The sequence below is a fragment of the Ochlerotatus camptorhynchus genome, unplaced genomic scaffold, assembly GCF_037179485.1.
Source record: "Ochlerotatus camptorhynchus isolate MF236.1 unplaced genomic scaffold, CSIRO-AGI_Acam_v1.1 ptg000423l, whole genome shotgun sequence".
In the NCBI taxonomy this organism is placed as follows: Eukaryota; Metazoa; Arthropoda; class Insecta; order Diptera; family Culicidae; genus Ochlerotatus; species Ochlerotatus camptorhynchus.
Window position 1 is genome coordinate 745,735 of NW_027040909.1, and position 15,390 is coordinate 761,124.

Below are 15,390 nucleotides of genomic sequence, written 5' to 3' on the forward strand. Positions count from 1 at the left end.
TTTGTTCGTCACGATGGTGATGATTGATATTTTATATTTGTTTTAATAGAAGTAGCTTAATCAAAAATGGTAGTCTGCAAAGGTTTGAGCCTCACGCGCGTATTACGAATATAGAGGACTGAATTTAAAATTTGACAAAAAATAAAAAATAAATGCAATTTTGAAGCTTATTTCGAAGATACCTTGAGTTAGTAGTAAGTTTTCTGGTAAATGTTGGGGGTTTGTGAGCATTCCTGACATTGATGAAAATTATGATAGCATCAGATTGCGGGGTTGCTAGTGTAATAGGTGCTTTGTTGATTGTTTGTTAACTCTTGATCGCTTGTAATACCTATGAACATTTTAGGTGGATAAAACGGCGAACTAAGAAACCTGGTTAAATTGTCATATTTAATTATCTTAAAGATAAATCGTCCAGCTCAAACCTTTGTGGTGGTAAGAGGTGGGACCATCATCATAATCAGTAAAGAAAAAAAAAAAACTACATAGCAAAAAATTCTGAATTCTACTGGTGATGTAAACATCCATGCTTGAAAACGTACATGCATGAAACTTCCTTTTCACGTAAACTAGCAACTTGCAAGAAATATTGCTTACAAAGATGTACGGTTGTATACAATTTATGGAATATCTCATCATGAGATTCTCATGACATGTCTCATAAATTTAAACGATTTATAATGTAAACTTAAATGATATATAACGCTCCATATATGTGCATCATAATAACATAAATTTACACTACTTTTTCGAACTCTGTAATTCAACTTATTTCTAACGGCGTATTATACCTGTTTTACCCAAGGTTGCAAAGACTCATTTCAGCTAAAACAATGTTTATCTAAATTATGAAATAATTAGATGCCATGATCAAATTTTGAATTGGTAGGATACAAGGAGAGGTTGCAAAGAATGTGTTTGACATATTAAACCTGTTTATTTCACTTCATGAGAGTCACAATCAGCGATTTTTCGCAAACTCACTCACTCACTCACTCACTCACTCAGCGATCAGCAAATCGCTGATTGTGACTCATAGAAAGCAAAATTTACAGGTTTTACCTCTTCTTGTAAGTTACAAGTAAAACATGCCATCATACTATCTTTTGGTTTTATTATTCCGAAAAACATTATTTTAGCTGAAATGAGTCTTTGCAACCCTGGTTTTACCCTATCACATCGAAATAAACTCTAACCCGCTCAGTTTGATCGAAGGTACAGTATTCATAATGATGTAATACAGATTTGCAGATGTTTATTCCGACCTGGGGATGTTCATAAACTACGTAGACCGATTTTGAAAGGTTTTTGATCCCCTCCTTCCGCGTAGGCAATTGTCTATATATACATTTTATTTGTATTAATACCAGAAATTTCATCAAAATTTGCTATGACTCGCGAACACCCCTCCCCCTAAAGTGCCTAGTAGCTTATGATCAGTCCTCAGGCTCATCCGCCATTACTCCCCCCCGCCAGAGGGGCCCCACCTCAACCGTGATTGTAATCGTATTAATCATCCCATTCAGAATTCCTCCAATTTTGTGCCAAAGTGATCTTCACGGTTGATCGCGCTCGCGTGTCGTGTATTGATTCGAATGATATAAACAAACCACTGTGGCACCTATTTTTACCATAAGTAGCTCTGTATTGCTAGCTTCCGAAACCTCCCATAGGGCGACAACGGGGCCGTCTACCTGGCAGCAGCAGCGTTCTATACTTTGGCACCGTTCCAACCTCGTTAAACCGTACTCTGTTCTGCGGACGGTGGTGATTCAGCTGCGAACATGTGATTGGCGGTGCTCTCAACCGCTGTAAACAAACTGGTCGTTGCTATCGTAATGTTTACCTGCACTAATCGATCTATAGTTACATACACAGCGCTATACCAAATCATCGCGATTCTAAACGATAGCGCGAAATCTAGAAAAGAGCAGCGGGTGTGTTCGTTTCGTAAGGGAACCAAAACAAAATCCCAGCCCGGTAGCAGCGCGGACCACGAGCCATATAGTCGAACCGAAGCTCTCGTCCGTAACAGTTCAAGTTCAGCAGGCCAGCAGCAGACAGCAGGTACCAACCAACGCCCTCCCTTGCAAGACGCTCAATCTGCGGGAACGCGAAACAGTTGATTCCGTATTCGCGCGCGAATCGTGGCAAGTTCAAAAGCATTCTAGCTCTCAGCTGATTCGGAAGTACTTTCAAACCGCACTCGGTCTGTCGGTCTTTGGGAGTAACTTTCAGTTTCAGTTTCCTTTTCGTAGTGCGCTCTCGCCGAAAAGGTAAGAGTGAAAGTGGTGAAAAGTGCGGAAAAGTGACTAGTTTCAGACAAGTAGTTTTCGGGATTTGAATTGCTGCGCAATAAAAAGTGAATCTTGCTTTTTCGAACTAACCAACAGGGGTGTGCATGGGCGCTGGGATCGAAGAGAGTGGCACATAAATCGAAACGTGTGTTTTTCAAGTATCGATGAAATATGAAAATGTTTGGCGGCATCTGCCAAAATGGGAAAGTCATGGATTTAATGAACGGTTGAGCAGATGTCAACTCCAGATATTCAAATAGTATTGTAAAATCATCAACCATTATCAGTATAACAAAAGTATTGCTAAATGATACAACCAAGAAGTATTCAATTATGCAACAGATTTTGTAATAGTTGACATGTTAATTAGATCGGATGAAATTAAAACTTAATAAATCATTAATTTGCAGTAATCATGTGAGCTTATACAATGTAGTATAATTTTAATTATTTTCTGGTAAAGTAATTTTTAGCTGAAAATTGCCTAGAAAAATCTCAGATCTCTGATCATGTCTTTCTTAGGAAGGGAAGTTAGTTAGTTTTCTTTATTCAAGATGCTTTCAGCCATTGATGAAAGGAAGTAAATCCGTTGGTCCGGGCAAATGTGCTCATGGGATCGATATCTAGGGTCGAGGTGTGGAGTCATCTCCCGGGCGCCACTCGCTTGCGGAACAAACACCAACGGAAACTTAATAGTCGTATGTGCATCCAGTGATAGTAGACTGAAGGATAATAGTTCAGAGGACATCGTGGACAGGTTCTGGGGATTGTATTTTCTTGAAGAATCAACAGGACTACATTGGTGGGCTTTAAGGATTTCCAATATACTTTGGTAGATGGTACACAGATATTGAAGGTAGATCTCGAGCATTTCAATAAAAATTTCAGAAATCTTCGTTAGCAAGTTACATTAATTTCCATGGAATATATAAGGTTAAACTTGACTTGACTTGGATCTTCTAAAAATTGCTGATTTAAATTGTTCTGTTCATTACTTCTAGGTTGTCTGAATATTTTCATAGCAGCCGTAGATTTTAAAAATTATTTTATCGGTCTCCTTAAATTTCACTAAACCTGCCACAGGTTCTAGAAGTAAACTAGATTTTTGTCCCCAATTATTACCCAGAGAAAGCGTCACTTCTGGGTATGCATTAAATGTAAAACAAGTTTGGTACTGCTGCGATCACAGGTAGTACAAAAAAAATCATATCTACCGATGTCTATTGCAATGATAAGAATACTAACAAACACAATCATGATCAGTATACAACCGAGATCATGAATTATGATTTTTTGTAACACATCATGATCAGCAACAAAAACAACAACGCACTGATATTATAGCAATCACTGTGTAATATATTTCGAAATCCCGATCATCTACAAAGTTACTGTCAGCAGCAAAGTTGTTCAGATAATAAAGGCCTTACAAATGGTGGCCAGATAAGTTCAACATTCTGTCTGCATGTGGCACTAAAGGTTGAACTCGAAAACATTCGGATACGAAAATCTTGTTGGGGTTTAAAAATGCGTTTTATTTTTCATAGTTCAATGTAACAACCGTACATTACTAGGTATAATGCTCATTGTAAGACCATTGCTCCAGTCTTCCTTCTTTCCATGAACCATTGCTCGAACTTTTATTGGTACACGGCCTATCATCTTTTGCACGAGCTCTGTACCCAAATTACATTTCCGCTTGAAATCCTTCAGGTCGATTGCAGTTTCACCCTTTTTCTTCAGTATGTGCTTCACAATTCATCAGTATTCATCAATTGGCTTTAGTTAAAATATATTTTAGTTTTAGTTTTAGTTAGTATTAGTTAGTATTGGCGAGATTGATCTCCTTGGGGACCAATGTGACGTAATTTTCGCTGTACCACTGTTTGGATGAATTTGAGTAGTGGCAGCTTATAAAGTTCGGCCAGAATAGGCAATCCCCCTCATACTGCTCCAGAAAAGGTAGTAGTCTCTTTCGTAGGCACTCCTCTTGCTAAATTTGCTGGTTCATGGTTCCAGAAGTAACGAAAGTTTCGCTTTTCAGCCCACAACTGCAGATGTCTTGCCAGAAAAGGAATTTTTTGGGGAATTTAGACTTCTTTTTGATTTAACATTCTTCCGGGGCACGTGCTTGCTCCGGTGAAGCCACAAATAAACTTATCCTGATATCCAATGCCTACTGTGGTTCTATTCAATCTTAGCTTGATCAGTGAAATTTTGAAATAATTTACTCAAAACTGCCTAAATGGCAGTGTTTTTAAGGTGTTCGGGTTTTTTCGTGTTCAACCTTTAGTGTGCATGTGAACTCCTTTATCTCGAGATCTTGACCAGATGGTAGTTGCTGTTTTGGAAAACGTCAAAACCTTTCAATTGGTGAGTAGATTAATTCAGAATTCTACCACTATGTGGCGCAAGTATGCATGTAATATTTCAAAGTGTGCTATATCTCGAGATCGAGAGATCTAGCATTTTGCTGAATGTGGCAAAGTTGTTCAGATAGACGAAACTTTTGAAGAGTTAGTATATTAGTTCAGGAATCTTCTACTAGGTGGCTCTAGTTTACATGTGAATACACAAAGCGTGCTATATCTCGAAATCCTGACCATCTGATACACATTATACACAAAATTAAGTTTGTACAAGACCTTCGTTGCCTGATTAACTTTCTAAGACAGCAATTTCCTGATTGGTCAGAGATGTAGCATTTACTGGAAGTTCACATGGTGGCAGAATTCTGAATCAATAAAACCACAAATTGAAAGGCCTTGATTATCTGAAAAACTTTGCTGCAGAAAGCAACGTCCTAGATGGTCGGTATTTTTAGATATACCGTAAGATGGGTTGACGTAGGGCCTAGAGGTTGACATTCGGCCAAAATTGAAAAAATGTTGAGGCAAATATCTTGAATATTCTGAAAATGATGGCAAGAATATGTTTCTTGTACTCCTGGAGTTAAGTGTAGATAACATTAACTACTTGTTTTATGTAAATAGCGCTGTAAAGTTAAGTATCATAATTAGTAGCAGAAACACGTTTTAAACAATGAACACAGGCAGACAAATGTTGGAACACACTTTTATGAGGATGGACGAGGGTTAGAAGCAATATTTTGCCATACATTCCAAGTAAATTGTGATCATAGCCAAGTATACTCTTAACAGCTACGTTTCATTTACATATTTTAAGATATTTTATCCAAGTTTATGTGTTGGAGCATCACCCCACATAAAGATTTACATTGGTCTAATTTTTAATTAGTTTTAGTAAAATGAGATATCAATTTCCATCAACCATTTCCATCACAGTCGTAAATATATTTAAATTGTTTTCCTTGCTAAAATGTGAATGTTTTTAAGGTAGGGAACGAAATTTTTTGATTGTTATTACACGGTATTACACAATGAGTATTATAATATCAGTGGATTATAGTTTTTGTTGCTGATCATGTCCTCCATGTAGAAGGCCTTGGTTCTGAAAACTTTGTCGAAAACTCCAACTTCTGATGACGTTGAAATTTCATTTACACACTATTTAGCACCACGTAGTGACGGAATTTGGAAATAATTTTCTCTCCATTCGAAAGGTTTTCTTATCACAATTTGTCGAAGACAGCAACTTATCATCTGTTCAGTATCTTGAGATATAGTACATCCTGAAAATTTTGCACAAATACTAGCACTGTATAGTGATTGTATTTTATACAAATATCTCCACCATCCAAACGACATCATCTACCTGATTATCTTTGCCAAAGACTGCTAGCCTCTAAATGGTCCGAATTTCGAGATAAGCACCTTTCGATCGCCTGATATGGGGAATTTTCAGCGACATCACTAATGGTTCTGAGCATGATGTTTGACAAAAAAAAAATAATCGCATTATCGTTAACCAGTGTTGTAAAAGTTCACCAAAACTTACTATGACTGGCGAACTTTTCCCTTGGTGAACTTCGTGAAATATCGCGTTAACAGAGTTTTGCCTTGTTATTTTTTTGTTAGTACTGATTATGAGTGTAACAAAAACCAAAATAGCATTATCTTTATTCGAATCGATGATTTTTATTCCCTGCCGATGATATGCGTGCCGAATGAAAAAAAAAAACAGACCGGATAAGATAATAATAAAAAGGAATGTTCAAGACGTGAGATAGCGCTATGGATAAATTAGATAGGGATAATAATGCGACGACCCCCTTTGTATTACCCTGTTGATGTCTGGACTTGAATTATCTGGAATAACTTTAACTACCAAGAACTGCCAAATCAAGGTCACGGCTTGTCATAAAGAAGTTGAAAATACTTTTTAATGACTTACGTAAAGAATCAATAATACTGTAATATACGTCATTTAATACATTTATATAACCTAAAAAGCGCAAGACGTTGGAAACATCATTAAAACCAGCGGCAAAAAAAAACAATTGAAAAAACTTGAGCATGGGATTCGATCACTGGTGCTTGGCGTCGTAGACCTATTGCTTCCTAACTAGACCAACTCCGCTTGATGAGAGTTTTGTTATAAGCATCTATCATGTTCTTGCCAATGGCATAACAATAATATTCTCGTTCAACACGCTTTCGATCCATCATAAAGATGTTTTGTTAGCAGCAAAGCGTACATCTAATTGACAGAGTGTTATTTTAAAGTATTTTCAACTCCTTATAAGACAACCTGCACATTTTCAGTTGTATTAATTTATGAGATGTCATAAACAAGTGTTTTCAACTTTCTTTATAACAAACCTCCGAATACATCATAAGAAACTGTCAATCACTGCGTGAAGAGACAGTATGGCTCAATGGCACCGTCAATGTTTACGTCAATCTGGTAAGTTCAGAATCTCGTCAAGAACTTTATAAATTCAACTAAGATTGATTTTGTATACGTCAACTTTTATAGTGGTATTAAAACAGTAAGATGCATGTTTGAAAAACATTTAAACATAAAAGCAAAAGAGTTTTCTGTTATTTTGGCAAATGTTGAATCTAGGAAGTATGAGGAAAACATCTTTAAACCTCATATATAACGTGGGATGTTTTCTGCATCACTTATAATACATTTATATAACAAGCCGTTCTAATTATTTTTCAAAAAGATGTTTTATGTGTTACTTGGGTGTTCTCATGGAGGGCAGGAAAGACTCCTCTAAATCTCGATCCTTTAATGCTCAAATCATCGCAAAGATCAGATGTGATTGCAAAGATCAGGTGTAATGGCAAAGTTCAGATATAATTGTGCATAGCAGCAATACACCATGTACAAATGCTGGTGCTTTAATGTATTTAGGCTAATATCGGTGCTGGCCACGTATGAATGCAGATGAACTAGCATTACATACTAACTTTAATGGAAATCAAGAAATCCTCTGCTCCGTGAAAGTCCACGAGCATCACAAGAAGAGCTGGTGAGGACAGGTTGGTTGACGATTTGATCCATCATGTAGCAAATTTGAGAAAAAAAACCTTCGAATGAATCTCACGTTCCGGTGCAAATTCGGTCCCTACTAGGTCTCCGAGCTCCTTAATGAACGAGTACCCGACTGATTTGTTGATACATGTAACAAAACTGTCACTTTTGGCTTCCACTGTTGATTTCTCACAAATAACTACGTAATAATAAAAATACATTGATATAACGCTACGTTATATCGAACATAAAAACCAATGTATTCTCACAGGTCGAGTCACGAAGTTACAAATGTCAATTTTGTTCACGTTGCAGCGTCATTGAACATGTCTATGCAAATTTGATTCAATGGAAAAAATACACGTGAATTATGCACAGTTTGATATACCTTTTCAAAATAGTAAATTTCAACCCATATAAATTAAGTTTTTTTTTTTTTTTATCTTAATTAAGGAGACTTTCAGCCGTTGGCTGGCTCGTCTCCGATATAAATTAAGTTCTTACAAATGATTACGTCCCACCAGTTTCCTAGCGCATACATTTTTAGATTTTGTTTTTTTAATCTAAATTTACGGTATATAGGAGCAAAAGTTACTTTATATTGTATCATCGATGCTACGTTATATCCATAAAACCAAAATTGCTACTTGGGCAATCATCGTAGTTGAGCCTTTAGGATTCTAAACGCTACACATATGCGTTGCGCTGTTTGGTTCAACGGATGATGATTATGCATAAATTTTATCATTACCGGCTATGGTAGACCGAAAAAACCTCTGCATCTCCATATAAACTGTGGGAAGGGGATTTATGTAAGTGGAAAAGAATAAGGATTCACCATGATCCTCTAACACTAACAATTCCACAATAAGAAGGAGCTTGAGATTGAACCCATTATCTTCTGCTCAGTAAGTAAAAACGGTCACCACTAGGCCTCTGAGCTCTTTGTATTACAAACACGATTGTAATCGAGTCTTTGGTCGAGTTGATGTTATTGGAGGTAGTGGCGTCAAGGAAATAACAAATCTTATCTTTTAACCGTGAATATCACTTTTCTTCGATATGGGGAATACGGGGAAAGACTAACCACAGTCAGTTCTTTATGAAATCCTCAATATTCTTGATATTTTTCAATACAAAATAGATCAACATTATGTTTTTACAATTCTGAAACACCTTGTAGCTCTCGAACATAAAAATGTAAAAACAAACAATAAAACAAAACTTTTCGATCATTGGGAATTTTCACGATCTTATTTTGACTGCAATGCATCTAAGGATTTTTGGTGAAAAAACTGTGTTTTCTCACATTTTGTTGGAATCGGTACCACTCATCAGGCTGTACTTTTTCTGTATCTATTGATGAAGGTATGTAAAATGTGATAAACATGAGAAAATATACAAATTACTAAAAATGTGAATGGGTAAGATGGACCACATTTGACGCTACCTTTCTTATTTTGTAGTGCTTTTGATTGAAACTGAAATGATTTTCGATTTTCTTATTGATTTAAATTTTGATGAAAACAAAATTAATTTTCTTTGCTCCCAGAACATGTCCAATGTGGTCCTTCTTACATAATATATCCACCAATGACAATGTTTTAGAATTCTCGTGTGACTTTACGTGCCACATGATGGGTTTTGATTTAATATGATTTTGACCACTTTTCCGAGGGTACCCTAAATATGACCAGGAGTAGCCAATGTGGTTCTGGACACTCACTATTGTTCCCATTGATCATATTTTAAAATTTTAATGCGATTTGATGTCTCGCAATATGACATGGTAACGTTTTTGACCATTTATAAACCTGCGCTTACCGGACCTCTGCTCACCGGAAACTGTTCCGGTTATATCTCCGAAACCAGTTAACTGATCTCAAAGACATCCAATTGCGATTTATGTGACCATAACACCTATCATTTGGTAAATACTTGTGGCGTCCAACTTGATGCAGTGGTTGCCGAAACATCCGTCATGGTCCGTCTTACCCCGTTAGTGATCCTTCTTACCCCGACTGTTAAAAAATGAGTATGTTCAAAAAATGGATGAAAGAACATAAAAAATGTTATAAAGCAGACAGTTTTATTATTTTTATCCATATTTATTATTTTTATTTTTATCCATGAACCCTAATTAATATGTAGCATACAAAATTGTGAAATGTCTTGCTCATTTTGAGCTACTAAATTTATTGCTTACGGTGACGATCGTACCCCGTCTTCGCCTACAAATTCCGACCCAGGAGGAACGAGACTCATTCGGATGCAGTTTATTTCAAAAAACACTTGGCAGCGCTTCTATGTGTAGAATAGATCGGAATAGACAAAAGGATAAACATGGATGTTCAGGATATCGTGTAGAAAAGAGATGTCTGGAATAGAAAAAAAAACTGTTTTCATTGATGTTGATGAGAATGCGGATTTGAGGATATATGAGATATGTGGATTGATTATGGATGAAGATGTGTCCTGCTCCGACTGAAATATATTTCGGTTTGTAGCGATTTTCTACAAAACAGGAGTCAAGAGTGTGGAATACAACTATCCACGGGTGCCGTGCTCTATACGTTTGCAGAAAATCTACAAAGTCTTCATCCATGTTCTCATTGAACGCGCATCTCATGACAGCACATCACAATCTTCACGGTATCTTAGATAAAACATGCCCACTTAGAATTGGAACAACATCATTTGGGTCTGTTTCGGATTTGAATTAACGGTGCAAGTGATAAATAATAAAATACGATAAATAAATACGAAATGAATTATTCGTCGTGATTTCGAAGGAACTCTTGAACTTTTCCCTTAATATACACACTACTAAAAAGTCATGTAAATTTCGGTTCCCTGAGACCGACACATGTAAGCGGGCCTTTTGACATAAGAATCAGTTGAAAGAATCGTGAAAATCAATTCAATCAAACGTTCTCTTCGTCGAATAGCTGATTTTTCGGTTTGAGAACACTTAATTTTACATGAAATGTTTGTTTACGTTCTATGATTTACGTCCAATATGGATTACGTCTCGTGTAAAAGCAGTTATTTCTAAGTGTGTAGCCCATAAAGCGGCGCACAACGGTCTCGTCCACTGTTTTAGTGATTTCATCCCACCAATTTTTCATCTGAGCTGCCGTTTTGATGACTGTACCTTTTACCTTCAGTTTCCTATTCATAATTGCCCAGTAGTTTTCAATGGGTCTGAACTGGGGACAATTGTGCAGATTGAGGGTATTCGGAACAAACTGGAGTCTACTGTCATTGTACCATTGTTGTGCTTCCCGGCTGTAGTGACTCTCAAGATCCGTCCAAAATGTCACCGGACCATTATGTGACTGGATGAAGGACAGAATTCGCTTCTGGAGACATTCGGTTTTTTAAACCTTCGAGCTCATCATTTTCTTAGTGACGAAAACCTTTGTCTTCTGGCGGCAGCTCGCCAAATTCCCTGCCAGATCATATATTTGCAGCCGGCGCCGGTGGTGTAGTGGTAAGCGTGACTGCTTTCTAACACCCCGATGGGTCTGGGTTCAATCCCAGCCGAGGTCGGTGGGATTTTTCTGAGGCATAAACATCTCTGGTCACGTCTTCCTTCGGAAGAGGAAGTAAAGCCGTTGGTCCCGGCCCATGTGTTGAATGGGTGCGATATCCTACGCAGGTGTGGAAGCTGCCTTCCTGCACATTCGATTGCCGTCAATGGATGGCAATCGATGTCCGTCGGTGATTGGCACTAGATTGCGGAACAGAGACCGACGTTAAATAAAGGAAAGAAATCATATATTTGCGTGCGAATTTATCCGCAAAAACAACTTTAAATCTGCCAGTGATACCTCCTCGAGCCTTCGCTTTGTAAAATTTTGGTCCTGAAAGCTGTCCGAAGACGGCCTTTACATCATCTATTAGTATGCACCCAGGGGACTTGGTCAGCAGGTTGTCATACAGCTTTCGAGCATGGATTCTAGCTACGGTATTCTGCTTGAGTGATCAATTTGGTTGCCCACTGGCGCGGTATGCCTGTAAGCCTTCGCGGTAGCGAATTCACTGCACTGTACTACGGGCGGCATAATACTTTTTCCTCAAATTGCGATTGGACAACCCTGGATTGCTTCTGATGGACCTCACGACCTTTCCATGGAACTGACGGTTGGCAGTTCCACTCCGGTGTTTACTTTAAGGCTTCCGATTTGTCGTCAAGGTTTCCCTGTAAGTTTTAAGCATGCGCTAAACGATGTTTCTAGGAAAATTCAACACTTTAGCCAGCTTGGACGCGGACCACGATGGATTTTCCAACAAATAGACATCAAAAGCATTCGATAATGTCCACTGGGAGCACTGTAATAAGCAAACGAGTTTGTTCCATTACTAAGAGGGCCATGGTTTAGAGTCGTACTCCTCAACTTTTCCAAGTAGGGTAATCTTTTGGAATTGCTGCACTGGAAAATATGAAAAATTATATACTCATAGGAAAGGTAAATAACACTGCCAAGCGATTGAAATTAATATAGCATTATTTATGATTAACAATACTTCAACAAAAATTTTCAATTCGTAAATTATTCCATTTTTACAACCTAAATTCTACACGTCGTAGACCTCAGATAAGCTATAAATATAATGGAACACTAATGGTTTAGAACTGCCACCCCTTCGACCAACTGCCTTTGTACGCCACTGCCGCAGACCATCTGCTATTAATATAAATCCGCTTATTGTGACATGCTGTTAAATCGATAAATTACACTATCATTCTTTTAACCAAATAGTTTCATAAGAGGAAATCTCTTCTTATCCTCTCGTCGCTCAACCCGCAATCTCCGTCCAAAATGCGTCCGTTGGTTCGCAGTACCAGTACGATGTCGCTCGTGCCAGTGCACTACCGCAGCTGGTGGGATGACTGGGATCTCCCGCTCTACTCGCGGGTGATGGAAAAATCCGTCACCGAGGAGGTCCTCAGCGAAGATCCACTGTGGTGGCGTCATGCTCCGATGCCCCCGCTACGTTGGTCCAGCTTGTGGCGCCCGTGGAAGTATTTCAGCCTGCGGGACGTCGGTTCCCGGGTGGACTCGGATCGGGAAAAGTTCATGATCGAAGTCGACGTCCATCAGTTTGCCCCGCACGAGGTCACCGTGAGGAAAACCGACAAGTATGTCACCATCGAGGGCAAGCACGAGGAGAAGCGTGACGAACAGGGCTACGTCTCCAGACAGTTCTCGCGGCGATATCTGATTCCAAGTAAGTAGACCTACATATCTGTGCCAGTGGAAGCGACGGCTTCTTGACGTTGTTAGTATAGTTAGGTATAGGTTTGCCTTTTTTGTTTTGCTGCCGCTGCTGTAAGGCACGGGTAACGTTTGGCAGTCACGCAACACTTCATCCGATAATAATTCGATGCAGACTGTCTTATAAACGGGTATGAAAGAAATCGTTCCGATTTTAAATTCCCACACAGACTATATCAAAATGTAAATTTAGAACTCCTGGCACGGGTGCAACAGTAAAGAAAGCTATGATAGTAATTTTCCGGTAAGAAAGCTTTTGACTCTAATTATGAGGGAAATCAATGGCCTAATAGTAATTTTAAGGAATTATTCTTGAATTTTGCGTGACGTTCTTAATGGATGCTCCCTGAATAGTTTTTAAAATTGATTGTTTTACTCACTTACTGTATCTCGTTCTCCACAGTTGGCTACGATGCAAACCTGATCGTATCGTCGCTCTCCTCGGACGGAGTCCTGACCGTCACTGCCCCAAGGATCGGACTGCCAGCTCCAAAGGTCGAGAAGTTCGTCCCCATCTGGCACACCGGCAAGCCTGCCATCGAGGATAAGAAGTAAAACCCACTAGCAACCTTGAGTCCTGATATTGTCCATATCATCACCAATGAAAACAAACCAAAGATCTAACGAAAAAGAAGCATCAATATTTCCATAAAGCTGCCTACATATCGGAATCGATTTGAGCCAAAATTAGACCCAAAAACAACCCTTATTCTGATTTCTGTCCGTGGCAAAAAGAAGATGGGAAGCATTTTTTGAACCATCGGTCTCTGTATTTAGTTGTTTTTATTACCCCACTGTCTAGGTGCAACGGAATCGATTTGTTGATCATTGTGTTTTGTTTGCTCTTTTTTTATTGTTATAGTTTTCGTATTGGATTCTACTTGCATTAGATTTGTTGTGGCACCTTGCAATTCAAGTTCGACACTCACCTTGAAAACCGCGACTAGCACCCCAGAAAAATAAAATAAGCATAACAAGAAGAACAGCTCTCACGTGGCACGACACGGCCGCACACGATAGAAACGCTATCGGTAAGGTATTGACAGAATTGAAACCGCGAGGCCACCTTGTGATACACAGCAGATAACCAACAAACGCGAACTTTAACATCTCCACACCATCACCACTAAAGATCATGGCTAAGGGGCACTTTGAGCGAGGTCATCGGGGTTGTGAGATATAGATTTAGAATCGAGGTAGCGATCCGAAATGACCTATTATAGCTGGCATGTGGCACAAAATGTGATTCAGTAGTGTTCTAATTCTAGATGAGAGACTTTATTGATACCTTCGATTGGAACAGTAACAGAGAAATAAACGTCACGTTTTCCGAAAAACATCAATCAATCGCATTCGAATCACTGTCTATCACAGCTGCCCTAGTTTTCAAAAAATGTTGCATGCCAATAAAGCAAAGTGTGAATGTGGAATTCAGTAGGCATATCAGGGAAAGGTGTTCGTTAGCTACGGAACGTTGTCTGTCTTGTTAAATTCCTTTCACGATACTATTCTCCTAGTGCTTGTCAGAGCATTAGAACCATCTGGGATATTCTTTTTTACTCAACTGAGCAATAGCTACTTTACTTCATATCTCAAACTCCTTGAAATATTGACTAATATATTTTGCGTGCTAGAAATTTTGGAACTCAAAGATTTTAAAATTAGAAATATTTTCAAGAGTCCGGCATATCGAGGAGATGTTTGAGAATTTGGTTAGGAATAGCCAATTAAATTTGATGGTATTTTTAATACAATTCGAGGGTTAATTCCAAGGGATTATGAAAAGGAATTTTGAAAGGAGCTGCTCTTGATGCATTATAAGGCAAACTCAAAGATAGTTCTGACGATGGGGATTGTGAGAAGAATTTCAAAAAATTTCTTCGGCTTTCTGAAGTGAATTCATATTTTGCAATCACAATCAACAGCTTCCTCTCCTCTGTCTAAATAGTTTACCTAGGCAGACGTTAGTACCAGCAGCGAGCGAGTTAGTATAAGATAGAATGAGCATACAATTTCTGGATAAATTTCACTACCATAAGCAATCGATAATAATTCGGTAGTTATGTAAACTGCAAAAAAAAAATCTAGTGAAATTATGAAGATAATTCCAAAATAATTAGAACGGAGATTAAAAAATATCTCACGAAGTTTTCCAAGGGAACTGAATTCTGAGTATAGGAGTATGTTTTTAGATGGAGTTTTGAATCGAATAAAAAAAACTGGATGTATTCCTTAAAAATTCTGAGAATAATTATAGGGGAATTCCGCAAATAATTTATTTATTCTATTCTGCGATTCTATGGATAATTACAAGCGGAATCTAAGAGGATTAATTTAAAAAAATGGGAGCATGTCCCAGGGAATTCCAAGGAGCATTCCAAAGAAATTGGTGGGAATACTTAGGG

General features: G+C 38.2%; 1 protein-coding gene across 3 annotated transcripts; it reads left to right on the forward strand.

Moving 5' to 3' along the window:
- The first annotated feature begins 1,968 nt into the window (after positions 1-1,968).
- LOC135711175 (protein lethal(2)essential for life-like) lies at positions 1,969-14,328 on the forward strand. Of its 3 annotated transcripts, none has more exons than XM_065233948.1 (4): positions 1,969-2,276; positions 12,470-12,938; positions 13,389-13,536; positions 13,848-14,328. In XM_065233948.1, exons 2-4 carry the CDS (start codon positions 12,530-12,532, stop codon positions 13,873-13,875), a joined length of 585 nt encoding a protein of 194 aa, XP_065090020.1. In that variant the 5' UTR covers positions 1,969-2,276; positions 12,470-12,529; the 3' UTR covers positions 13,876-14,328. The 3 variants fall into 3 exon arrangements, with proteins under 3 accessions (XP_065090020.1, XP_065090021.1, XP_065090022.1); XM_065233949.1 differs by having other exon boundaries at positions 1,969-2,067; XM_065233950.1 differs by lacking the exon at positions 1,969-2,276 and adding an exon at positions 2,309-2,362.
- Positions 14,329-15,390: the final 1,062 nt, after the last annotated feature.